Source organism: Anabrus simplex, chromosome 3 (assembly GCF_040414725.1).
Source record: "Anabrus simplex isolate iqAnaSimp1 chromosome 3, ASM4041472v1, whole genome shotgun sequence".
Classification (NCBI taxonomy): Eukaryota; Metazoa; Arthropoda; class Insecta; order Orthoptera; family Tettigoniidae; genus Anabrus; species Anabrus simplex.
Genome location: NC_090267.1, coordinates 100,398,895 through 100,420,022, shown reverse-complemented (window position 1 = coordinate 100,420,022; position 21,128 = coordinate 100,398,895). Strand labels below are relative to the sequence as shown.

The window sequence follows — 21,128 nt, the reverse complement described above, 5'->3', positions numbered from 1 at the left end:
GCTCGATTTGTTCTGGGTGATTTCCGACAAAAGAGTAGCGTTACAAAAATGTTGCAATGTTTGGGTTGGGAAGAATTGAGAGAAAGAAGAAGAGCTGCTCAACTAAGTGGTATGTTCCGAGCTGTCAGCGGAGAGATGGCGTGGAATGACATTAGTAGACGAATAAGTTTGAGTGGCGTTTATAAAAGTAGGAAAGATCACAATATGAAGATAAAGTTGGAATTCAAGAGGACAAACTGGCTTGGTCGGAGACTATGGAGTCGTGACATTGAGATCCCGCAAGAACCGAGAGAAGTTTTGGTTGAAGAACGGGACCTCATTCCCCAGGAGGATTTGCGTGCACTTGCGGACACAATGACAAGATGTTTGGAAACACACCCTTTTAGAGCATTTTTCCCCCATGCTTTTACAACATTTTCAGTAGCAATGTAAAATTTAGTTTGTGTAAAATCCCATTTGACCAATGGTGGTGGTGATATGTGCAGGAATTGAATATGCATGTGCAATTTAAAAATATTTCAGATGACTTCAAGTCCAAAATGGCTTTTTCTTAATTTAATCGTTTTATGTAACAAGTAGGGACTCTCCACGGAGGCAACCCTACCCAGGGAGTAATGCCCTGCCAATGCGATTCCCAGAGCACACTAACCTGGTGTGTGGTGTCGGGTAAGGGTCCCCTGCCAGAGTCACGGGGAAGTCCTTAACAACAGTTGCTGCCGATGAGACTTTTGGAACAGTGCAGCTGGCAGCTTAGGTAACCCTTACTTCTTGGGGCGATTTTTAGGAGAAAATTACTGATTGTGATAGGTGGGAATGAAAACCATGTAAAACCATAAGGGATGCCTGCCAGAATAACATGTCAATGGCTGGTCTTCCTAATGTAGTGAGTGGAGGTTCCTACTGAGACAAAAGTAATCAGTTCATCACACAAACTCCCAGAAGTGGGTAACTGCTGGTGAGGGAGGCAAGGGAAACCCATCTCACTATATTCCCAAGTTAATGTTATAAAATGAGTACGAAAACAATGGTACTTCCTGGCATTTCCTGGCAGGGGAAAATTGAAGGCTTCCCAGGTCACCAACAAGCGAAAACATAGCTACATGGAATGTGTGCACAACGCTACATCCTTTAAAGTTGGAAAATATCAAGTTAGAAGCAAAGAGATACAACTTGAACTTTCTTGGTCTATGTGAGACAAGATGGCCACCAAAGAGTGAATTTCAGAGTGGTGCACTTTGAAAGCTTAAGAGAAGGAGGAGTAGTCATACTACTAGATAGGAAGACTGCACTGACTCTTCAAGATGTGAGTGATAAACTACAGGATAATGGCCATTCGACTTTACTCCTGTTAACAGTGTTTTCATCCAGGTATACATGCCAATAACCAGATCAAAAATTAGATGTATGGCTTTGCTCCATTAACCAGCGTTTCGTCTTAGGTCTGACACTAGACTCGTCAGAGTGGGATGTGTCAGACCCTACCCACTGACGCTGGGGTGTATGCAGGTGAACCTATCAGAAGCCCACTCAAGAGGCACAGTCTGACAACTGCATACGGGAGATAAAACTCCATAATGTCGAACAGCGATGACAGATTTAATAATGATAATAGTGAAAATAATAATATTTGCTTTACGTCCCAATAACTACTTTCACGGTTTTTGGAGATTCCGAGGTGCCAAATTTTGTCCCGCAGGAGTTCTTTTACATGCCAGTAAATCTATCAAAATGAGGCTGATGTATTTGAGCACTTTCAAATACTACAGACTGAGCCAGGATTGAACGTGCCAAGTTGGGGTCAGAAGGCTAGTGCCTGAAGCGTCTGAGCCACTCAGCCCGGCGGCAGTGAGATTTAAGATATGTATGAAGTTCTAGAGAATTTCCTTGTTGACCACACTAGACAAAGAGAGAATGTCATCATAATGGGTGACTGGAGTGCTAAGGTGGAAGGTGCCTCAAGTACCAGTAATGGATAACATGGTCTCACATTAAGAAAAGAGAGGCCAGAGATGAGTGGATTTCTGTGATCAGCAAGGTTGTATTGTAACCAACACCTTACTTCAAGTTCCTAACAATGACTCTATACATGGATCAGCCCTAGAGATATTCATGGACAGCAAATAGATTTCATTCTGGTGAAAAAGAACGGTACAGAAATCAAATCAAGAAATTTATGGTGTAGATGCCAAATGACAAAGAAATCCACCAGAGGACTAAGGTGAAATTTATCTGCACTGCTAAATGAGGCAAAACAAGGAGTTTAATGAAGTAGGCCACAGGAAGATAGCTAAACAGGAAGTAACAGTAACACCACACAATGTAGACATAGGTTGGTTAACAATCAAAACTACTCAGCCTGTCAACAAGGTGTTAGGTGATCAGTTAACTATTCCTTTTTTTTCTTTCTTAAGTTGCTTTACGTCGTACTGACGTATAAGTCTTATAGTGACGATGATATAGGAAAGGGCTAGGAGTAGGAAGGAAGCGACCCTGGCCTTAATTAAGGTACAGCCCCCGCATTTGTCTGGTGTGAAAATTGGGAACCAGGGCTGCCGACAGTGAGCCTCAAACCAATTATCTCCCAAATGCAAGCTTACAGCTGCACGTCCCTAAATGCACGGCCAACTCACTCGGTTTACTATTTCTAAACAACTTCGGATTACTCAAAACATGCTATCTAAATTTGAGGAAAGAAGGAAATGGAAGAATGCCGGTACAGATGAAAGGCATCAAAAGTATAGACAACTCCACAGAAAAATTAACTGAATGTCTGAAAGCTAAAGGACAATGGCTAACTGATAAAAGTGAAGAGAGAGAAAGTCTCATAAGACAGGGAAAGACTTATTTAGCTGTCAACTGTGTTAAGAAAATCTGCTGCGTTCAAAAAAAAGGAATTAAACAACTGCTCTCTGTGATAATGATAACTTTCTGATTGTTGAAGAAGATCAAAAAGCACTGGGAAATGTATATTACAACCTTGTACAATGAAGATTTCAAGTATTCTCACAACAATAAGAACTATCTACTACCTGTCTAAAGAGGAATTCAATGAGTCACCGGCATTACCAAATGGGAGAGCTCCGGGTATTGACAACCTTACAACTGAATTTCTTAAAGCAGCAGGAGATGAACTATCTCACCCAAGTAATTTACCAGGACAGTGTCTGGCCCCATGAATTTCGTAAATCGGTCATTATACCAATTCCGAAGGTAGTAAATTAAACTAAATGTGAAATATTCAGAACTATCAGTCTGGACCCGCATGCATCCAAGATCCTAACATAAAGAAAAGACTGGAGGAAAAGTAAATGACTAGCTTAATGAAACTCAATTTTGTTTCCGTCAGGGTGTGGGCATGAGAGAAGTTATCAGCTGCTTGAGAATCCTAGCAGAATGCATTACTAACAGAAAAAGAATCTTGTATATTTGTTTTGTTGTTTATCAAAAGGCCTTCAACAGAGTATCCTGGCATAAACTGTTCCTTCTACTCCATGAGATAGGTGTGGAAGACCAGTTACCTCCCTCATTTGGGATTTGTACCACGGTCAAAAAATTCTAGTATCCCTGAAGAATGGCCATTCAAACACTGTACCCATCCAGAAGGATGAAAGGCAGGGATATCCCGTCTCACCAGTACTGTTCAATGTGTTGGACAACTGATGAAAGAAGGACTAGAAGTATCAAATATAGGTTGTTGTTGGACTGGTTTGATGCAGGTCTATATACCACCCTATCCTGAGCTAACCATTTCATTCCTACATAACTGCAGCATCCTACATCTGCTCTAATCTGCTTATCATATTCATACCTTGGTCTACTACCATTCTTACTGCCTACACTTACCTCAAAAATGAACTACACAAGTCCTGGGTGTCTTAAGATGTGCCCTATCATTCTATCGCTTCTTCTGGTCAAATTTAACCAAATCTATCTTCTCTCACCAATTTGATTCAGTATCTCTTCAGTCGTGATTCGATCTACCCATCTCACCTTTAGCATTCTTCTGTAAAACCACATTACAAAAGCTTCTATCCTCTTTCTTTCCGAGCTAGTTATCATCCATGTTTCACTTCCATACAATGCAACGCTTCAAATGAAAGTCTTCAAAAATGTCTTTCTAATTCCTATATCAATGTTCGAAGTGAGCAAATTTCTTTTCTTAAGAAAGGCCTTCTTTGCTTGTGCTAGTCTGCATTTTATGTTTTCCTTACTTCTGCATTGTTGGTTATTTTACTACCCAATATTCATCTACTTCCTTTAAGACTTCATTTCCTAATCTAATATTTTCGGCATCACCTGACTTCGTTCAACTGCACTTCATTACTTTTGTTTTGGACTTATTTATTTTCATCTTTTACTCCTTACCCAAGACTGTCCATACCATTTATAGTTCTGAATTTCATTGGGTTTCGTATTGAAGTGGGATTACAGTGATTAAAATTCTTTCAAGGTCCACCTATTCAATACAATGACGTTTTATTGTGATTCAATTACATGTCAAATGGTACTAGTTTCGGCATGTATGTGCCATCATCAGCCTTAACATACATACATAATCATTATAGACTGTTATGCCTTTCAGCGTTCAGTCTGCAAGCCTTTGAGAATTTACTAAACGTCGCCACAATCCTCGATTTGCAACTAGTGTTGTGGCCTCATTTAGTTCTATACCTCTTATTTATAATCATTAGAAACCGAGTCTAACCATCGTCGTCTTGGTCTCCCTCTTACCCTGCATAACAGAGTCCATTATTCTCCTAGGTAACCTATCCTCCTCCATTCGCCTCACATGACCCCACCACCGAAGCCGGTTTATGCGTACAGCTTCATCCATCGAGTTCATTCCTAAATTAGCCTTTATCTCCTCATTCCGAGTACCCTGCTGCCATTGTTCCCACCTGTTTGTACCAACAATCATTCTTGCTACTTTCATGTCTGTTACTTCTAACTTATGAATAAGATATCCTGAGTCCACCCAGCTTTCGCTCCCGTAAAGCAAAGTTGGTCTGAAAACAGACCGATGTAAAGATAGTTTCGTCTGGGAGCTAACTTCCTTCTTACAGAATACTGCTGATCGCAATTGCGAGCTCACTGCATTAGCTTTACTACACCTTGATTCAATCTCACTTACTATATTACCATCCTGGGAGAACACACAACCTAAATACTTGAAATTATTGACCTGTTCTAGCTTTGTATCACCAATCTGACATTCAATTCTGTTGAACTTCTTACCTACTGACGTCAATTTAGTCTTCGAGAGGCTAATTTTCATACCATACTCATTGCACCTATTTTCAAGTTCCAAGATATTAGACTGCAGGCTTTCGGCACAGTTTGCCATTAAGACCAAGTCATCAGCATAGGCCAAACTGCTTACTACATTTCCACCTAACTGAATCCCTCCCTGCCATTTTATACCTTTCAGCAGATGATCCATGTAAACTACGAACAGCAAAGGTGAAAGATTACAGCCTTGTCTAACTACTGTAAGTACCCTGAACCAAGAACTCATTCTACCATCAATTCTCACTGAAGCCCAATTGTCAACATAAATGCATTTGATTGATTTTAATAATCTACCTTTAATTCCATAGTCCCCCAGCATGGCGAACATCTTTTCCCTCGATACCCTGTCATATGCTTTCTCCAGATCTACGAAACATAAACACAACTGCCTATTCCTCTCGTAGCATTTTTCAATTACCTGGCACATACTGAAAATCTGATCCTGACAGCCTCTCTGTGGTCTGAAACCACACTGGTTTTCATCCAACTTCCTCTCAACGACTGATCGCACCCTCCCTTCCAAGATGCCAGTGAATACTTTGCCTGGTATACTAATCAACGAGATACCTCGATAGTTGTTGCAATCCTTCCTGTTCCCTTGCTTATAGATAGGTGCAATTACTGCTTTTGTCCAATCTGAAGGTACCTTACCAACACTCCACGCTAATTTTACTACTCTATGAAGCCATTTCATCCCTGCCTTCCCACTATACTTCACCATTTCAGGTCTAATTTCATCTATTCCTGCTGCCTTATGAAAATGGAGTTTATTTACTATCCTTTCCACTTCCTCAAGCATAATTTCACCAACGTCATTTTCCTCCTCCCCATGAGCTTGGCTGTTTTCAACACCACCAGGATGATTTCCTTTTACATTGAAGATTTTCAAAATATTCCCTCCACCTCTCCAGTGATTCCCTGGGATCTATTATGAGTTCACCTGAATTACTCAAAACACTGTTCATTTCCTTTTTCCCTCCCTTCCTAAGATTCTTTATTACTGTCCAGAAAGGTTTCCCTGCTGCTTGACCTAGCCTTTCCAGGTTATTACCAAAATCTTCCCATGACTTCTTTTTGGATTCAACAACTATTTGTTTCGCTCTGTTTCTTTCATCTACGTATCAATCCCTGTCTGCCTCGGCCCTTGTTTGGAGCCATTTCTGATAAGCCTTCTTTTTACGTTTACAAGCTGCTCCCACTTAATCATTCCACCAAGATGTTCGCCTTTTCCCATCTTTACACACAGTTGTTCCTAGGCATTCCCTTGCTGTTTTACTACAGCATCCCTATATGCCACCCGTTCTCTTTCTATATCCTGAACCTGCTTACTGTCTACTGTTCGAAACTTCTCACTAATCATATCCATGTACTTCTGTCTAATTTCCTCGTCTTGGAGATTTTCTACCCTTATTCGTTTGCAGACAGATTTCACTTTCTCTAGCCTAGGCCTAGAGATACTTATTTCACTACAGATCAGATAGTGGTCTGTATCATCAGAAAATCCGCGAAAAATTCGTACATTCCTAACAGATTTCCTGAATTCAAAGTCTGTTAAGATATAGTCTATTATGGATCTGGTACCCCTAGCCTCCCATGTGTAGCGGTGAATAGCCTTATGCTTGAAGTATGTATTTATAACTGCTAAACCCATACTAGCACAGAAGTCCAGCAAACGCTTTCCATTCCCATTAGCTTCCATATCTTCCCCACATTTACCAATCACCCTTTCGTATCCTTCAGTTCTATTCCCAACTCTCGCACTGAAATCGCCCATTAGCACTATTCTATCCTTGCTGTTGACCCTGACCACGATGTCACTCAATACTTCATAAAACTTGTCAACTTCACCCTCATCTGCACCCTCACATGGTGAATACACGGACACAATTCTAGTCCTAATTTCTGCAACAGACAAATCTACCCACATCATTCGCTCATTTACGTGCCTAACAGAAACTATGCTGCGTGCAATGGTATTCCTGATAAAGAGCCCTACCCCAGACTCTGGCCTTCCCTTTCTAACACTTGTCAAGTACACTTTATAATCTCCCACCTCTTCCTCATTATCTCCCCTTACCCGAATATCACTTACTCCCAGCACATCCAGATGCATCCTCTTTGCTGACTCAGCCAGTTCTACCTTCTTTCTACCATAAGCCCCATTAATATTGATAACTTGGCGAACGAAATGGAATTCAATGGGGAGCTGTTTCCAAGGAGTCCCTCGCTTGTCAAATGGGAGTAGGACTCCATTACTCCCATAGGTCCGAGGCTTGCTTAAAGTGTTCTGAGCTCTGTAAATTCATGAAGCAGGATGCTGCCCTACTTGCACATAGTCCAAGTGAGGATCTCTCCTCTAACGGGTTATGGAACACCGGTGAATTTTATAGTCCTAGCCGCCTGAGCACAAGGAGGGCCATGACTCAGAATATGTCCGAGATGCCCACTCCCATTCCATAGCAACTGGTATCCCGACTCTCAGGACCACTTACTAGGCCACTCAGCCGTTGCCCATGGTTCATGTACTAGGACGTGACTACAGTAACCCACAAATATGACTTAAGTAAAAATTAAATAATTATATACATATTCTTAAAACATCTAAAACACATTTTAACACATTATAAATTACATTACTGTAATGATACATAAGATAAGTTAAAATTATGTTACAAGTAATTGTTGTGATATAAAATTCTTAAAATTCCCGCAATCTGTTGTATAGTCCAGTCTGTGTGCATCAGGGATAAGTGAATTTGTGCTGTTATATGCTGTCTATGTGAGTGTCACTTTTTCAATGAAATTCTATGAACTGGTAAATTATGTAAGTTGTTAAAACAAGCCAAAGTAATTGCAGTCTTGAAACCAGAAAAGGAAGGAACTGATGCTCCACATTATCGACCAATTTCACTCCTTAGCGTAATCTACAAGATGTTCGAATGAATGATACTTAACCGTATCCATGAAGCAATAGAAAGAGTCATCCCAACAAGGGGGTTTCAGAAAGAACCACAGTAGTTGTGATCAGGTGTTAACACTGACAACAGAGACTGAAGGAGGATTCCAGAAAAGACTGAAGACTGCTGCAGCTTTTGTTGACCTTACATCAGCCTATGACATGGTCTGGAGAGAGGGATTGTTGCTCAAGTTTGTTCAAGTCATCCTTTGTCAGAAGCTAGCATGCTTACTAAACAACATGTTATCCAACCGTCGGCTTGCTGTGTTTCTGAATGGTGAAAGAAGCAGGTGGAGATCTCTAAATAATGGTTTACCTCAAGGGTCAGTATTATCTCCCATTCTATTTAATCTTTACATCCATGACCTGCCAAGAACAACTTCAAAGAAGATACAGTTTGTAGATGATCTAGCTTTAATTACTCAGTACAGATTTGGCACACTATGAGGATGTACTTGCAGAGGACCTTGCTACCATGTGTGACTATTTCCACAAATTGAGACTCCAGCCAAATCCTAATAAAACTGAAGTAACAGCATTCCACTTGCATAACATGGAAGCTACATGTGGTTTTTAATGGAATAGAAGTCTTCCATAACTTCTTCAATCCTTGTCGTTGAAAGAGCATTGCCTAAATCTGTCAAAGAAGCTGAGTACAAGAGTAAATTTGGGGCATTAACTAGCAGGCAGCAACTGGGGTGAAGATGCAAACGCTCTTCGTACTGCTTCACTTTCTCAAGCGTACTCAACTGGTGAGCGAGTACTGCGCTCCTGTGTGGGAAAACAGCGTACATTGGAGCAAGATTGACGTACAGCTCAATGAAACCATGAGAGCTGTTACTGGTACAGTGAGGTCCACTCCTACTCAGTGGCTGCCTGTTTTAGCAAACATTGCTCCTCCAGATCTGAGGAGAAAAGCAGCAAAAGTACAGTTGCTCAAAAAGACCTTAGCACACAGGAACTTACTCTTGTTCAATGCCTTACGAAATCCACCTGTGATGAGGTTAAAATCCCAGAATCCACTCTGGACTGATCTACACTCCCATGACAAATTTAGTGAAATGGCAGAATGGAGACAGCGATGGGAACAATGTCCACCCACCAATGCCTTTCTGATTAAAGACCCAACAAAGAAAGTGCCAGGTTTCGATCTTCCTCGACATGAGTGGTCAAAAATTAATCGTTTAAGGACAGGCCACGGCAGGTGTCAATATAAGATGAAAAAGTGGGGATATTGTAAAAGTGCTGTGTGTGAGTGTGGTGCTGAGAAGCAGACATTGCTTTATATTGTTGAAAGCTGTCCACTGAGCATTTATGGACGGTTTACGGGCTCTGCATGAATTGACGCCAAGTACAGTAGACTGGTTGAAGCTGGACATTCTAGTCTAATTAATTCTATATTTTAACTTGTATGTTCATTGTATATTTTTGTACATTATGGTTGTAAATGCCACACGATGATGATAATAATAATAATAATAATAATAATAATAATAATAATAATAATAATAATAATAATAATTATTATTATTATTTAACATTTAGTCAGTATCTCAGCAAAGTGGATTTTTATACGGTATGATTTTCTAACCCATTTTCTTGGTATTTTCCAGATTTGGTTGAAGAAACCCAGATCTTTCACAGTTAAATTAAATCAAATTGTTAACTTAAATCGCAACAAGCAAATATATTTTATTGATTGATGTAAATAGGGCAAAATTTAAGTGTACCATCCCATCCTGATTTATATTTTCTTTGGTACTTCAACAGCAAGAATTAACTTTTACATTAGTGATCATTTTCCATAATCACAGATAGTAAGGATGACAATATTTTATTTAATAAATCATGCCACTGTTTAAGCTTTATTAAGTTTTTTCTCTATTATGCCAAGTCCTACGTCATTTTTCCTTGATCTTTTTGACGTTATTATACACTTAATCTTATATGCCAAATTCCCACTGAGCACCCCTGAGGTGTCTCAGTGTTTTATGACTGATGTTCTAACGGGTGTAGTATATATGCAATAAAGCCAAGAAGTAGAAACAAACTCACCAGTGGCTGTGCAGCTACTGAACAAGATGTGCGACTGATGAGACTTTTATGAAAATAAAGAGTTCTACTTTTTGTTTATTTGTTTGTTTATGTCTACCCTTGTCACTTGTTTTTATTTCTCCCTCTACCCATACTACGGTCACTATCCTCTGGCCACCCTTTTGGGGATGTACAATTCATCAACAGTATTCTCTGCCTGTATTAAGAGATTACCAACTTGAGAGCACGGGATGGAGCCCCTAGCAGAGTCTCATATTGCTCCAACTCACGTGTGCAAGCTTTCTCACTTTCATCTTTTCTGTCTACACTCCCTTAGTCAACTCTTGTTGTCTCTATCAGGTCTGCATGCCCATAGTAGTGATGGGCAATCTGAGAGGTGGTCTCAAGATTTCTTGGGACTAGTTCAGGCAATATTTCTCGCGAGAAATTCGGAGAGATCTCTAGAGCATTTCCACGCATGTGTAGCAAACAGAGTGCTGTATGCCTACAGGTAGACGGAGCTGAATATTGTTTGTGCTGAGTATGCGAATAGCCAACCACGGGCCTTCTCCATTCCGTAAATGCATGTCAGTAAGGGACTAGGGCGTTCAATTAGTTCATTTCTACCGAGGTCTATTTTGACGCAGTATAACAATTAAAAAGGATGCTCATTTTGGCATTGTATGCAGCGGTAAGTACATGAATGAGTAGGCTAAGTACAGAAATTGACAGCTACTGTAGATGTTACTTGTTATCAGACTCCATATTACTAGTGCTTGTGTTTACAGATATTTTGGTGATGAAGGAAGTAATTCGTTAATATATTATAGAGTATTCTGGTCATAATTAGGTACTTTGGCATATATCGGTGCAATGTGTAACTGTGTCCAATTGTACATGATTAATAATAATAATGTTTTCATGTCCCACTACCTTTTTAAAAAAATGGTTTTCAGAGATGCTGAAGTGCCGGAATTTAGTCCCGCAGGAGTTTTCATGTGCCAATAAATCTACCAACATGAAGATGAAGCCGACGTATTTGAGCCCCTTCAAATACCACCAGACTGAGCCAGGAACAAACCTGCCGAGTTCGGATCAGAAGGGCAACACCTCAACTGTCTGAACTACTCAGCCCGGCGACGACAACTTTAAGACAATGTCTGACATGCAAGCAAGTCGTGGATGTCTTATTTTGAAGAGATGCCACATAGTACAGCCTGCTGTGTTTGTTCAAAAGAAATAAAATACGTCAGCAGAAACACTTCAGTGATGATCCGGCACTTAAGCTACCCGGTCGATGACAACTGCGAGGTATCCAGGTAGGTGTTCATCCTATCTACAGTTATTCATGAATTATACAGGGTTATTGAGTTAAAATGTCCACCTCAAATAAGTCATAAACTGTTTAAGATACTGACATTCTGTTTTCACTTTTGTTAATGATATTAAGGGGTCCATAGTTAAACATGCAGTACATTTCCAGGCTTTTGACAAAATTTGTTGGCTTACACGTTTCCATATGAGAACGTTATTTCACACAATAACTGCTTAGGGTCTGTGTTTAATTTTGACAGTTTGATGCATAATATAGTCCCATTAATCTGGTTATTTGGTTAATCCAAACTAAGATTCTGAATTACCAAAGTTGTAATGAAAGAAATGAAAAAAATAATCTGAACGAACATTTTGTATTATTCATGTACGTAGTTAATAAAAGAAAATACTGCACTCAGTACTGGTATTTTGAAGCAGAAAGTAAGCAAAATAATGTAGGTAGCAAAGTTAATCAGGTTTCATAATGTTTGGTTACACAGAAACTAATAAAACAATGCTCCACTAATATCTGTCAGTTTATTTCTCATTACAAAACCAGTTATTCCTGTTTGGTTTATTCATGCCATCTTGATAGTTTCGGCACAACGCTAGATTTTGGAAGAAAATTCTGATAGTTTGAAAATTTGTCAATGTGAACAAATCTCGGTCCCAATCGTATTAGCAAGACTACCGAATTCTAAAATCGAATAAGATCAAACTTACAGTTCTTTTTTACAAGTTGTAAACGTGGCTTCCTCTATAGATTACTGATGGCATGAATGGCCTAATAATTCTAAAGAAATTAAGATTGCTTAGGAATAGCTGCAGATAACATTTCAACTGATAAAAATATGATTCCAATTTATGCAGTGAGAGTAGAAGGAAAATTTGGGTCTATGGTTGCTTACAGGTACTATAAACAATCTTACTTTAGAAATGCATAAGTCTACCTCAGATGTTTTTGACTCCCTTATTTTCAATTAAACTGTCCAGAAACAGATTTAACCTAACCTTAAAAAATTCTAAACACTTCACTCAATTCTATCCAGCAGAGGGAAAAGCCTGTATTAAGCACTGTGTGCTCTTAAATAATGGGATATTCGTTAGGAGAAACAAGTTCCTTTTGTATTAATCATTGTTCTTGTTCTTCAGTTTATCAAGGTCATCAGAATAATCATGATTATTTTTGCATATTACTGTCACCTCAACATTGTTGTTAAGTATGTTTTTAAAAGTTTTTTTATACATTTAATTTTGATTTTTTGACTGCAGAAAGTGTTTCACTTCTCTTGCTTTCAAAGTAATTGTCAGTATGGAATTATAATTATGAAGAACATGAATTGACAGGGATTTCTTTAATGGCTGGTAGGGGAAAATTTGACACCCACCACTGAGCATAGTGATGAATAATCACCACCACCATATCCTTTGACCTAACTCAGGTGTATATTCCTATTCTTTGAAATATAGTTTCAAGAATAGCTCACTGTTTTCTTTCCCTGACAAATTAAAAAAAAACCTTTTGAAGATTGAAACAGGAAACAAAACCAAATAATATTTGCAAGTACTTACAAGTGATTCCATAAGCTGAGTGTAACACCAAATAACATATGGAAGACTCCAAAAATGATTGAGATCTTCATCTTGTATGCATTCATGAATATGATCTTGTTTTCAGCTATCTGCAAGGATAAAAAACAAAACAGGAATGAAATTCAGGTATGTCACAAAGATTTAATTTAGCACCTGCAAAACCTGCTATTTCAGAAACCAGGTGTTGGATTGCAAGACCTTCCCATGAACTGACATGGATGGACTCTGACCACAACTTTGCGGTCATGAAATGTCACCGGAAGTTGAAGAGATTGAAGAAAGGAAGGAATAAAAGAAGATGGGATTTAGATAAGATGACAAAAAAGAATAATAATGTTACTGCTTTTTACTATTTGGTTTTGGAGCTGCCAAGGTGCTGAAATTTTGTCCTACAGGAATTCCTTTAGGTGCCAGTAAATCTACTGACATAAGGCCAACATATGTGAGCACCTTCAAATACTACTGGACTGAACCAGGAACCAAATTGCCAAGCTGGCCTCAGAAGACCAGTGCTCTACCATCTGAGCTACTCAGCCTGGTGAAAGAAAAAGAGCGAGATTGTTTCACAAGGAATATACTGCATAAGGACTAAATGAAAAGGCTGAAGAGTAGAGAGTTGTGAAAAATGAGATCAGGTGGGCTGCTACAGTAAGGTAAGATCAAGTAAGAAACAGCAGATAACTCAGGAGATGTAAGACCCAATTGATGAATGGTGAAAATACAAGAATGGAAAAAAAATGAGGAGGGCAGAAAAGAATACAAGCAATTAGATAATTAAGCAGACAGAAAGTGCAGGACAGCTAAGGAAGAATGGCTGAAAGAGAAGTGCAAGAACGTTGAATGGTTGTACGAAAGGTAGATGCTACATACAGAGAAACCACTTCTAGGGAAAGAAGACAAGGCAGTAGGGACATTCAATTTGCTTTACGTTGCATCAACACAGATGGGTCTTATGGCGACGATGGGATAGGAGAGGCCTAGGAGTGGGGAGAATGTGGCCGTGGCCTTAAGGTATACAGCCCCACCATCTGCCTGGTGTGAAAATGGGAAACCACGAAAAACCGTCTTGAGCGCAGCTGACAATGGGGTTCGAACCCATTATCTCCTGGATGCAAGCTCATAACAGTGCACCCCTAACTGTACGGCCAACTCAGCCGGTAGTAGGAACATTCAACAATTGAATCAAAGGAAAGAAGTAGATAAGGTTTTGGAACAAGAAGAGACTGTTGAAGCTGATTAAACGGAAGACCCAATTTTGAGGTCAGATTTCATCACAGCTTTGAGATATCTAAATAGGAACAAGGCACCTGGAATTTATGGCATACCCTCAGAATTATTGACTGCCTTAGGAGAAACCAGCAAGGTGAGGTTTTCTTATTCTTTAGTGTGCAAGATGCGTGATGCAGGAGAAGTACCATTCTATTTTAGGCAGAATGTAGTTTTAGTATACATACCTATTACCAAAAAAGTAGGTGCTGAGAAGTGTGAAATACTGCACCATTAGTTTAGTATCTCACGAATGACCTATATTATACTACATCGACTGGTTGGTCAGGCCCATATAGTGCTCCTGGCTGAGGAAAGTTCCAATACATCCCCCATGTTTCCTTAAGGCACTCACCAACTGTTAGTTGCCAATGAACAATGTGCTTACCTTGTGTTCTGCGTATAATTGCACAAACAGAGCAAATAAAACAAGAAATATATAATTTTATAAGCGAGTATTTGTTACTTATTCAGAACAGAATTAACTTCTATTCCACATCTGTTTAAAATGGTAACTTAATTACTGCAGCATGAACCCATGTCCTAACTAATCAAACATTTTTCCAGGTTTCTCTTATGAGATAAAGAATTAACAAAAAAGTGGGTTGTTAATATGATAACAGAATAATAATGTGATAATATTAAAGCATTAACAGCCAGCAGTTTTCATGATACAGGGTCGAGGATGAGGCAAGATGTATTTATATGGCATGTTTTTACAGTCAGATGCCCTTCCTGACACCAACCTCAGTTGAGGAGCTAATACATATGAAATGAATATGGTGAATGAAATTGGATAAGGAGGTGGAAGGGATCTGAATCGGATGTGGCCTATGAATAGGAACTGTTCCGGTATCTCCCTGGAAGTGCAAATGGAAAACGACAGCAACCCATTTTCAAAACAGGATGCATAGTCTTCTGAACAAGAATACTTTAAGTATGGCACAGTAGATGTATATTCCTGTATTGTCTATTGGCGCTATGCTCTCATTGATAGTTACTGCGCATATTTCGATGAGTCACCAGTTATACTTATAGGAATCATTTGAGGGATGTTCCACCATTCAACACTTTATATAATATGAAATATTTATTAAATGAAGGCGATTTCAATTCACTTGGAATCATCATAGTTCAAAACAATCAAAAGGGTATCTGGATTAACACATATTTAACATAAAATATGCTTTAAACACACTTAAAATGGTTGACATGAGTTATGCGTCATAAGAACACGTTAAAATTTAAAGAACTTCCTTAGGGTCTAAGTCACTAGTAATTGGAGCACGTATGCACAATGTTGAGCAGAGTTTTAAAATGTTATGTAAGAAGTTGAAGTTGAGGAAGTTATTAAGTTCTTATGGTGTTTCTGTGGATATAAAAACATTATATGTTAAAAATGTTAATTTATTCGTAGTTGAATCGTCTAATAAAACAAAAAATGGGTGTCAAAATTGCCAATCTCATGAAAGTGCCAACGTTAATGCAATCGGAGATTGCAGAATTGAATTATATACAGTTTGCCGAGGAGTTGGGGGAAGATCCTTAGTTGCTTTACAACAGCTGCCGTAATTTGAAAATGACACTGTTGATGTTGATGGTAAAAGTTACAGGATGGTACAGCCTTGGTTATATGGGACAATGTAGTCACAAAAGGTGGATGTCTGTTGAAAAAGGAAAAGAAGTGAGAGCTAATGTGTGTGTTTGGACTTTAATTATTGGAGTGATATAAGCTATACTCCTGCTCCCTCTTAACAGTCCATCCGGTGTTTGTGTCCGTGCCAAGTATACAGAATTTACATGGAACACAGGGACATTCACTTCAAACCAAATTAAACAATGGATCACTACATCTGATGAAAAGAAATTTTTTTCAAGTTATGAATGTTCCCCTTCAAGCTACATACAAACCATCACCCATATTACTATTAAACAAAACAATTTATAAATGAAGTATCTTGACTTTACAGATGGGGAATGCCAACTCCCGGATCAACTCAGGAACATTCAGTTGCTGTAGGAGCGACAACATAGTTCGGCACCAGCCGCAGCAGTTTGGATGTGTCGTTTGGTTTCAATTTTGGATGTGTTGTCTGACTTCATCAATGTTTCAGACTTTGATTTTAAACTGAGACATACCGAATTGTTTTATTATTGGTTGTATGTGAGCATATGTTTTCCAATTGGATCGTGGCTGAAGATGACCCAATGTGTGTGAGGTCGAAACTAATAGCAATAATTATATGGGACACTATATTAAGCTATTGGAGAGTGGTTTGATAGTAATTACTCCCTTTTACTCCACGCTCTCTTAACTCTACCACAGAAAAGCTGGAGGTGCACTGCTCGCCTGTGTCTGCATGAAATTTGTTGCTGATTTTAAGGGAGGGCAGTGACTTGTTTTGGATTGGCTGTGGTGTGGAAGGGGTGCGAGAAAGTGGGGGACAGATCTGTTGATGCGCTATTCTCCCTAGATACGTCTTGAGAATAAGTCAAACGTCAACATGTAAATGAAAGTTATAAATTATGAGAGTCTCCTGTTTATGGCATTGACCCACATACTGTAAATGTATTGTGAAAACTACTACTCCACTCTACGTCTGTAACCTGCATGTGCCTTAATATTAACTATTATACAGTAGTACTGTAGGATACAACAGTGAGAATAGCCTATGGAATTACAAATATTGTAAATGTGTGTCAAATTAGATGTCTAAATGACAATATCTGAAAAAATGTGATTTCTTTATTATTTCATTTCTGTATTTATAATACAATTAGATTAACAGGATGCAGACAATGATTTATGCCTTTGTTGGCAGGACCTAGTGTTTACAGTGCACTATGTCTTCTGGTATAGGCTAGAGCAATTTTGTTACTTACATTGATCTGTCTGTCTTATACTTGGCTTTGACAATATGAAAGTGACTGAGGTATGAGCGATGCTAGTAATGCCATTCCTTATGCAGCCAGTCCCTGCTATGAATGGTGTGAAACTATTGCTCATAGGGTCGGTTGGTGCATGCATTTCAGTGGGCTTGGCAGACTGATATGTAATAGCAACTTCTGGCTCAGTGAAGAAAGCAACGGGAAACTACCTCATTTCCCTAGTACACCTCTTCAGTGATGCCTAGGCCATCTATGACAGCTGATGGCGGAGCTGTTGAGGATCCAACCAGCCTTCGGGCTGATGACTAAACATACATATACAGACAATGATTTGACAAATTAACAGAAGTTGCTTTGGCTATCCACTTGACACATTACGTAAGCTCGCCCCCTTCTTTTCTGACAGCAGAAAAGAGGGAACTTCTCAAGTTTCTTCAAAGATGGCAGGTCATCCGTCAGTCTATGCAGTAGAATATAGGTAGTCTTATCTCACGCTTGCAAAATTTTAACACGTATTATTTACACAATAATGAAGGTGAGTTGGGAGATGATCAGAAATGTAAGAATGAAGCAATTCTGACTTTACATCTGATCTTAAGAGGATCAAATTAAGAAAGAAAAGCCCAAGAACATGGCATTCATAGATCTAAAAAAAGGAATTTGATAACGTTGATTGGACCAGGCTATTGGAGATTCTGAAGGTGATCGGGATCAGATACCGAGAAAGAGATAAATCTGCAATCTCTACAAAAATTCAACTGCAGTGATAAGAATCAAATGGTATGAAAAAAGCAATCTAGAAAGGAGCAAGGCAAGGCTGCAGTTTATCCCCTCCTTTTCAATGTTTTTACAGAACAGGTAGTAAAAAAAAAAAAAAGAAAAGAATTTGGAAAAGGAATCACAATCCAAGAAGAAGAAATCAAAACTCTGAGATTTGCTGATGTTTTATCTAAGTCTGCAGAAGATCTGGAGAAACTGCTGAATGGTATGGACACCGTCTTTGAGAAGGTGTGTTAAAAGTAAATAAATAAATCCAAAACAAAAGTAATGGAGTGCTGTCGAATAACGTCAGGTGATGCAGGAAATATTAGATTAGCAAATGAAGTCTTAAAAGTAGATACTTGGCAAGTGGATTAACTAATGATGGCAGAAGTAAGGATGATATAAAATGCAGACTAGCACAAGCACGGTAGGTCTTTCATAAGAAATTTGTTAACTTCGAGCATTAATAGCAATTAGAAAAGTTTTCAAGGACATTTGTCTGGAGCGTTGCATTGTATGGAAGTGAAACAGTGATGATGACCAGCTCAGGAAGAAAGAGAACAGAAGCTTTTGAAATGTGGTGTTACAGAAAAATGCTGAAGGTGAGATGGGTAGATAGAATCACGAATGAAGAGATACTGAACTGAATTGGTGAGAGAACAATTTGGTAAAGTTTGATCAGAAGAAGAAAGAGATTGATAGGACATATTTGAAGACATCAAGGACTTGTTCAGTTTGTTTTTGACGGTAGTGCAGGCGGTAAAAAAGCAGGGGTAGACCAAAATATAATATGACAAATGGATTAGAGTAAATGTAGGCTGTAGTAATGTAGAAATGAAAAGGTTAGCACAAGATACGGTGGCATGGGGAGATGCGTCAAACCAGTTTATGGACCGATGACAACAACAACAGTGCTGGTCTTTAGTGTCTACTAACAGGCATTTGTTAATGTACACTGAATGTTGTAACAATGAATATGATTTGGATTATTTATTTTGAATTAATCTTTTTGATTGGAAGTCAAATATACTTATATACTAAATAAATAGGTTATCTTCCTCATCTCCTTTATATGACATTAATCAGAGGAAAAAAATTGAGGGGATCCAAGACTTCGAAAAAATGAAGATATCGGCCAAAGACAAGGGCCATGAAGGTGTGAAAATGAAGGTCGGAAAAGAACAAGAGTTGACCAAAGAAGATCGGATAGGATAGATGAAAGTGAGGAGCCTGTTACAAGTGGAGCAATCCCATGACTCAACTGAGGCCCCCATGGTCGCCAACCCACGCTCCCAAGTTACGAGCCCCTGGGGTCCCAATTAGTCGCCTCTTACAACAGGCAGGGGATACCGTGGGTGTTACTCTACCGCCCCTACCCACAGAGGGGACTGGGGGTAAAACGTCAACTTGTCTGAGGCTGCTTTTTATGGTTAGTCCACACCAAAGTTAATAAACAATGTTAACAAAACAAAGTTAATAATGTTAATGAAAACATATCTCCACATGTTAATCAACTTTGGTTAAACTTCAACATTGCGTCCTCACCAAAATAGCCATTTATGAGGTTACAATTGATAGGGTCAGGAAAAAGAAAATACTTACAGCTGCAGCTTTCATTATTTTAGTGAGTACAATTAGAGAAAAGTGCAGGCGCGAAGTGTGGCAAGGAAAAATACTGGAAAGGCGAGTAGAATTAAGTTTGGAAAGAACACTTATGTCAGAACTTTTAATTCATGATGCAGCAGGCTTTCAAAATTCTCTTGAGAATGTCCTCACATGACTTTCAGTATTGTTGACAGTAATTGGGTCTGAAATTGCAAGTAATGATACAGATTATCAGAAAGCTGACTCCACTAATGACAGGCTATATTTTTTTATAGATTGGCTGTAACTTGAAAGATTCCTAGCAACTGGTGACATTTCACTTATATACCTATTTGTCTAAAGTATCAAAACAAGCAATTTTAGTTATTGTGTCTGAGGTGTTTTGGTAAAGGTATGAAATACAGAAAATCTTCATTTAACCTACCTAGTTAGGTTAGTATTATTTTGATGATATACAAGCGATTATGGGAGGTTAGGTTATTCAGCGAGAAGCGAAGCTGGAATTGAAACAACATTAGAACACAGCTGAAAGAATATCATACAGAACTAAAGGTACTGTATATAAGAACTTTCGCTTCCGATTTGATAGTCAATATTTAGAAGAAATTAGAAATCATCGTATTCCGTGCTATGAATCTGCGTGCTCTAATTGTGTCGATGCACGTGTGAACCAAAAATGTTAACAAAAACACAAAATGTTAATGAAAAGTTTCACTCAAAAAAGTTAAAGGAATTTTGTTTATCAACATGCTTGAAAAGTTAATGAACACACTTTATTTACTTGACATACAAAAATGTTCATGAACACTGCTAATAAACAGTGTTTATTAACAAAGTTAACGAAAACATCTTGGTGTGGGCACACCTTTATTGAGAAGATTGACACTTCTCCCCTATACTTTTATCTTGGAATTGATTAAAGTTAGTTTGATGATTTTTACTGATTTAGGATGAAGACCATATGACGAGGATTTTTAGAAGTGTGGGTCTATGGATACTATCATATGCTTCTTTTTAAATCTATGAACAAGATAAAGAGCTGTATTTCTCTGCTTGTAATATTCCATTATCAGTTTCAGGCTGAGAATTTGAGTCTGGGCAGCTTCTCTTTGGGCAAAATCCTCCTTGGTGTTTTCCAAGTTTTGGTTCCAGAGTGTTTTTGATCCTGTTGTAAATTATGCGAGAGAAAATTTAGTATGTGCAGCACAAAAGAGTTATTCCCCTAAATTGTCTGGGTTGGTTTTATTTCCTTTAAAAAAAAATTATTGATAGATTATTCCTATGGTCCAGTGCTCTGAAAATTTCTCCATCATCTACATTTTTACTAGATTGTGATGGAGATTTATGAATGATCACAAGTTTTCCAGCATTCTTTCCAGATTTCTGCAAAGACCAGGTCTTTACCACATGCCTTGTAAAT

The 21,128-nt window shown here is 38.6% G+C and overlaps 1 protein-coding gene across 4 annotated transcripts in view; it reads right to left on the bottom strand.

Annotated features, from left to right (window-relative positions):
* The window catches only part of LOC136866028 (V-type proton ATPase 116 kDa subunit a 1), a 338,604-nt gene that overhangs the window by 74,936 nt on the left and 242,540 nt on the right, over positions 1-21,128 (bottom strand). For all 4 annotated transcript variants that reach the window (XM_067142636.2, XM_067142639.2, XM_067142638.2 and 1 more), the window contains exon 11: positions 13,166-13,275. In XM_067142636.2, the coding sequence (XP_066998737.2) occupies positions 13,166-13,275 (110 nt within the window). The remainder of the gene's footprint in view (positions 1-13,165; positions 13,276-21,128) is intronic.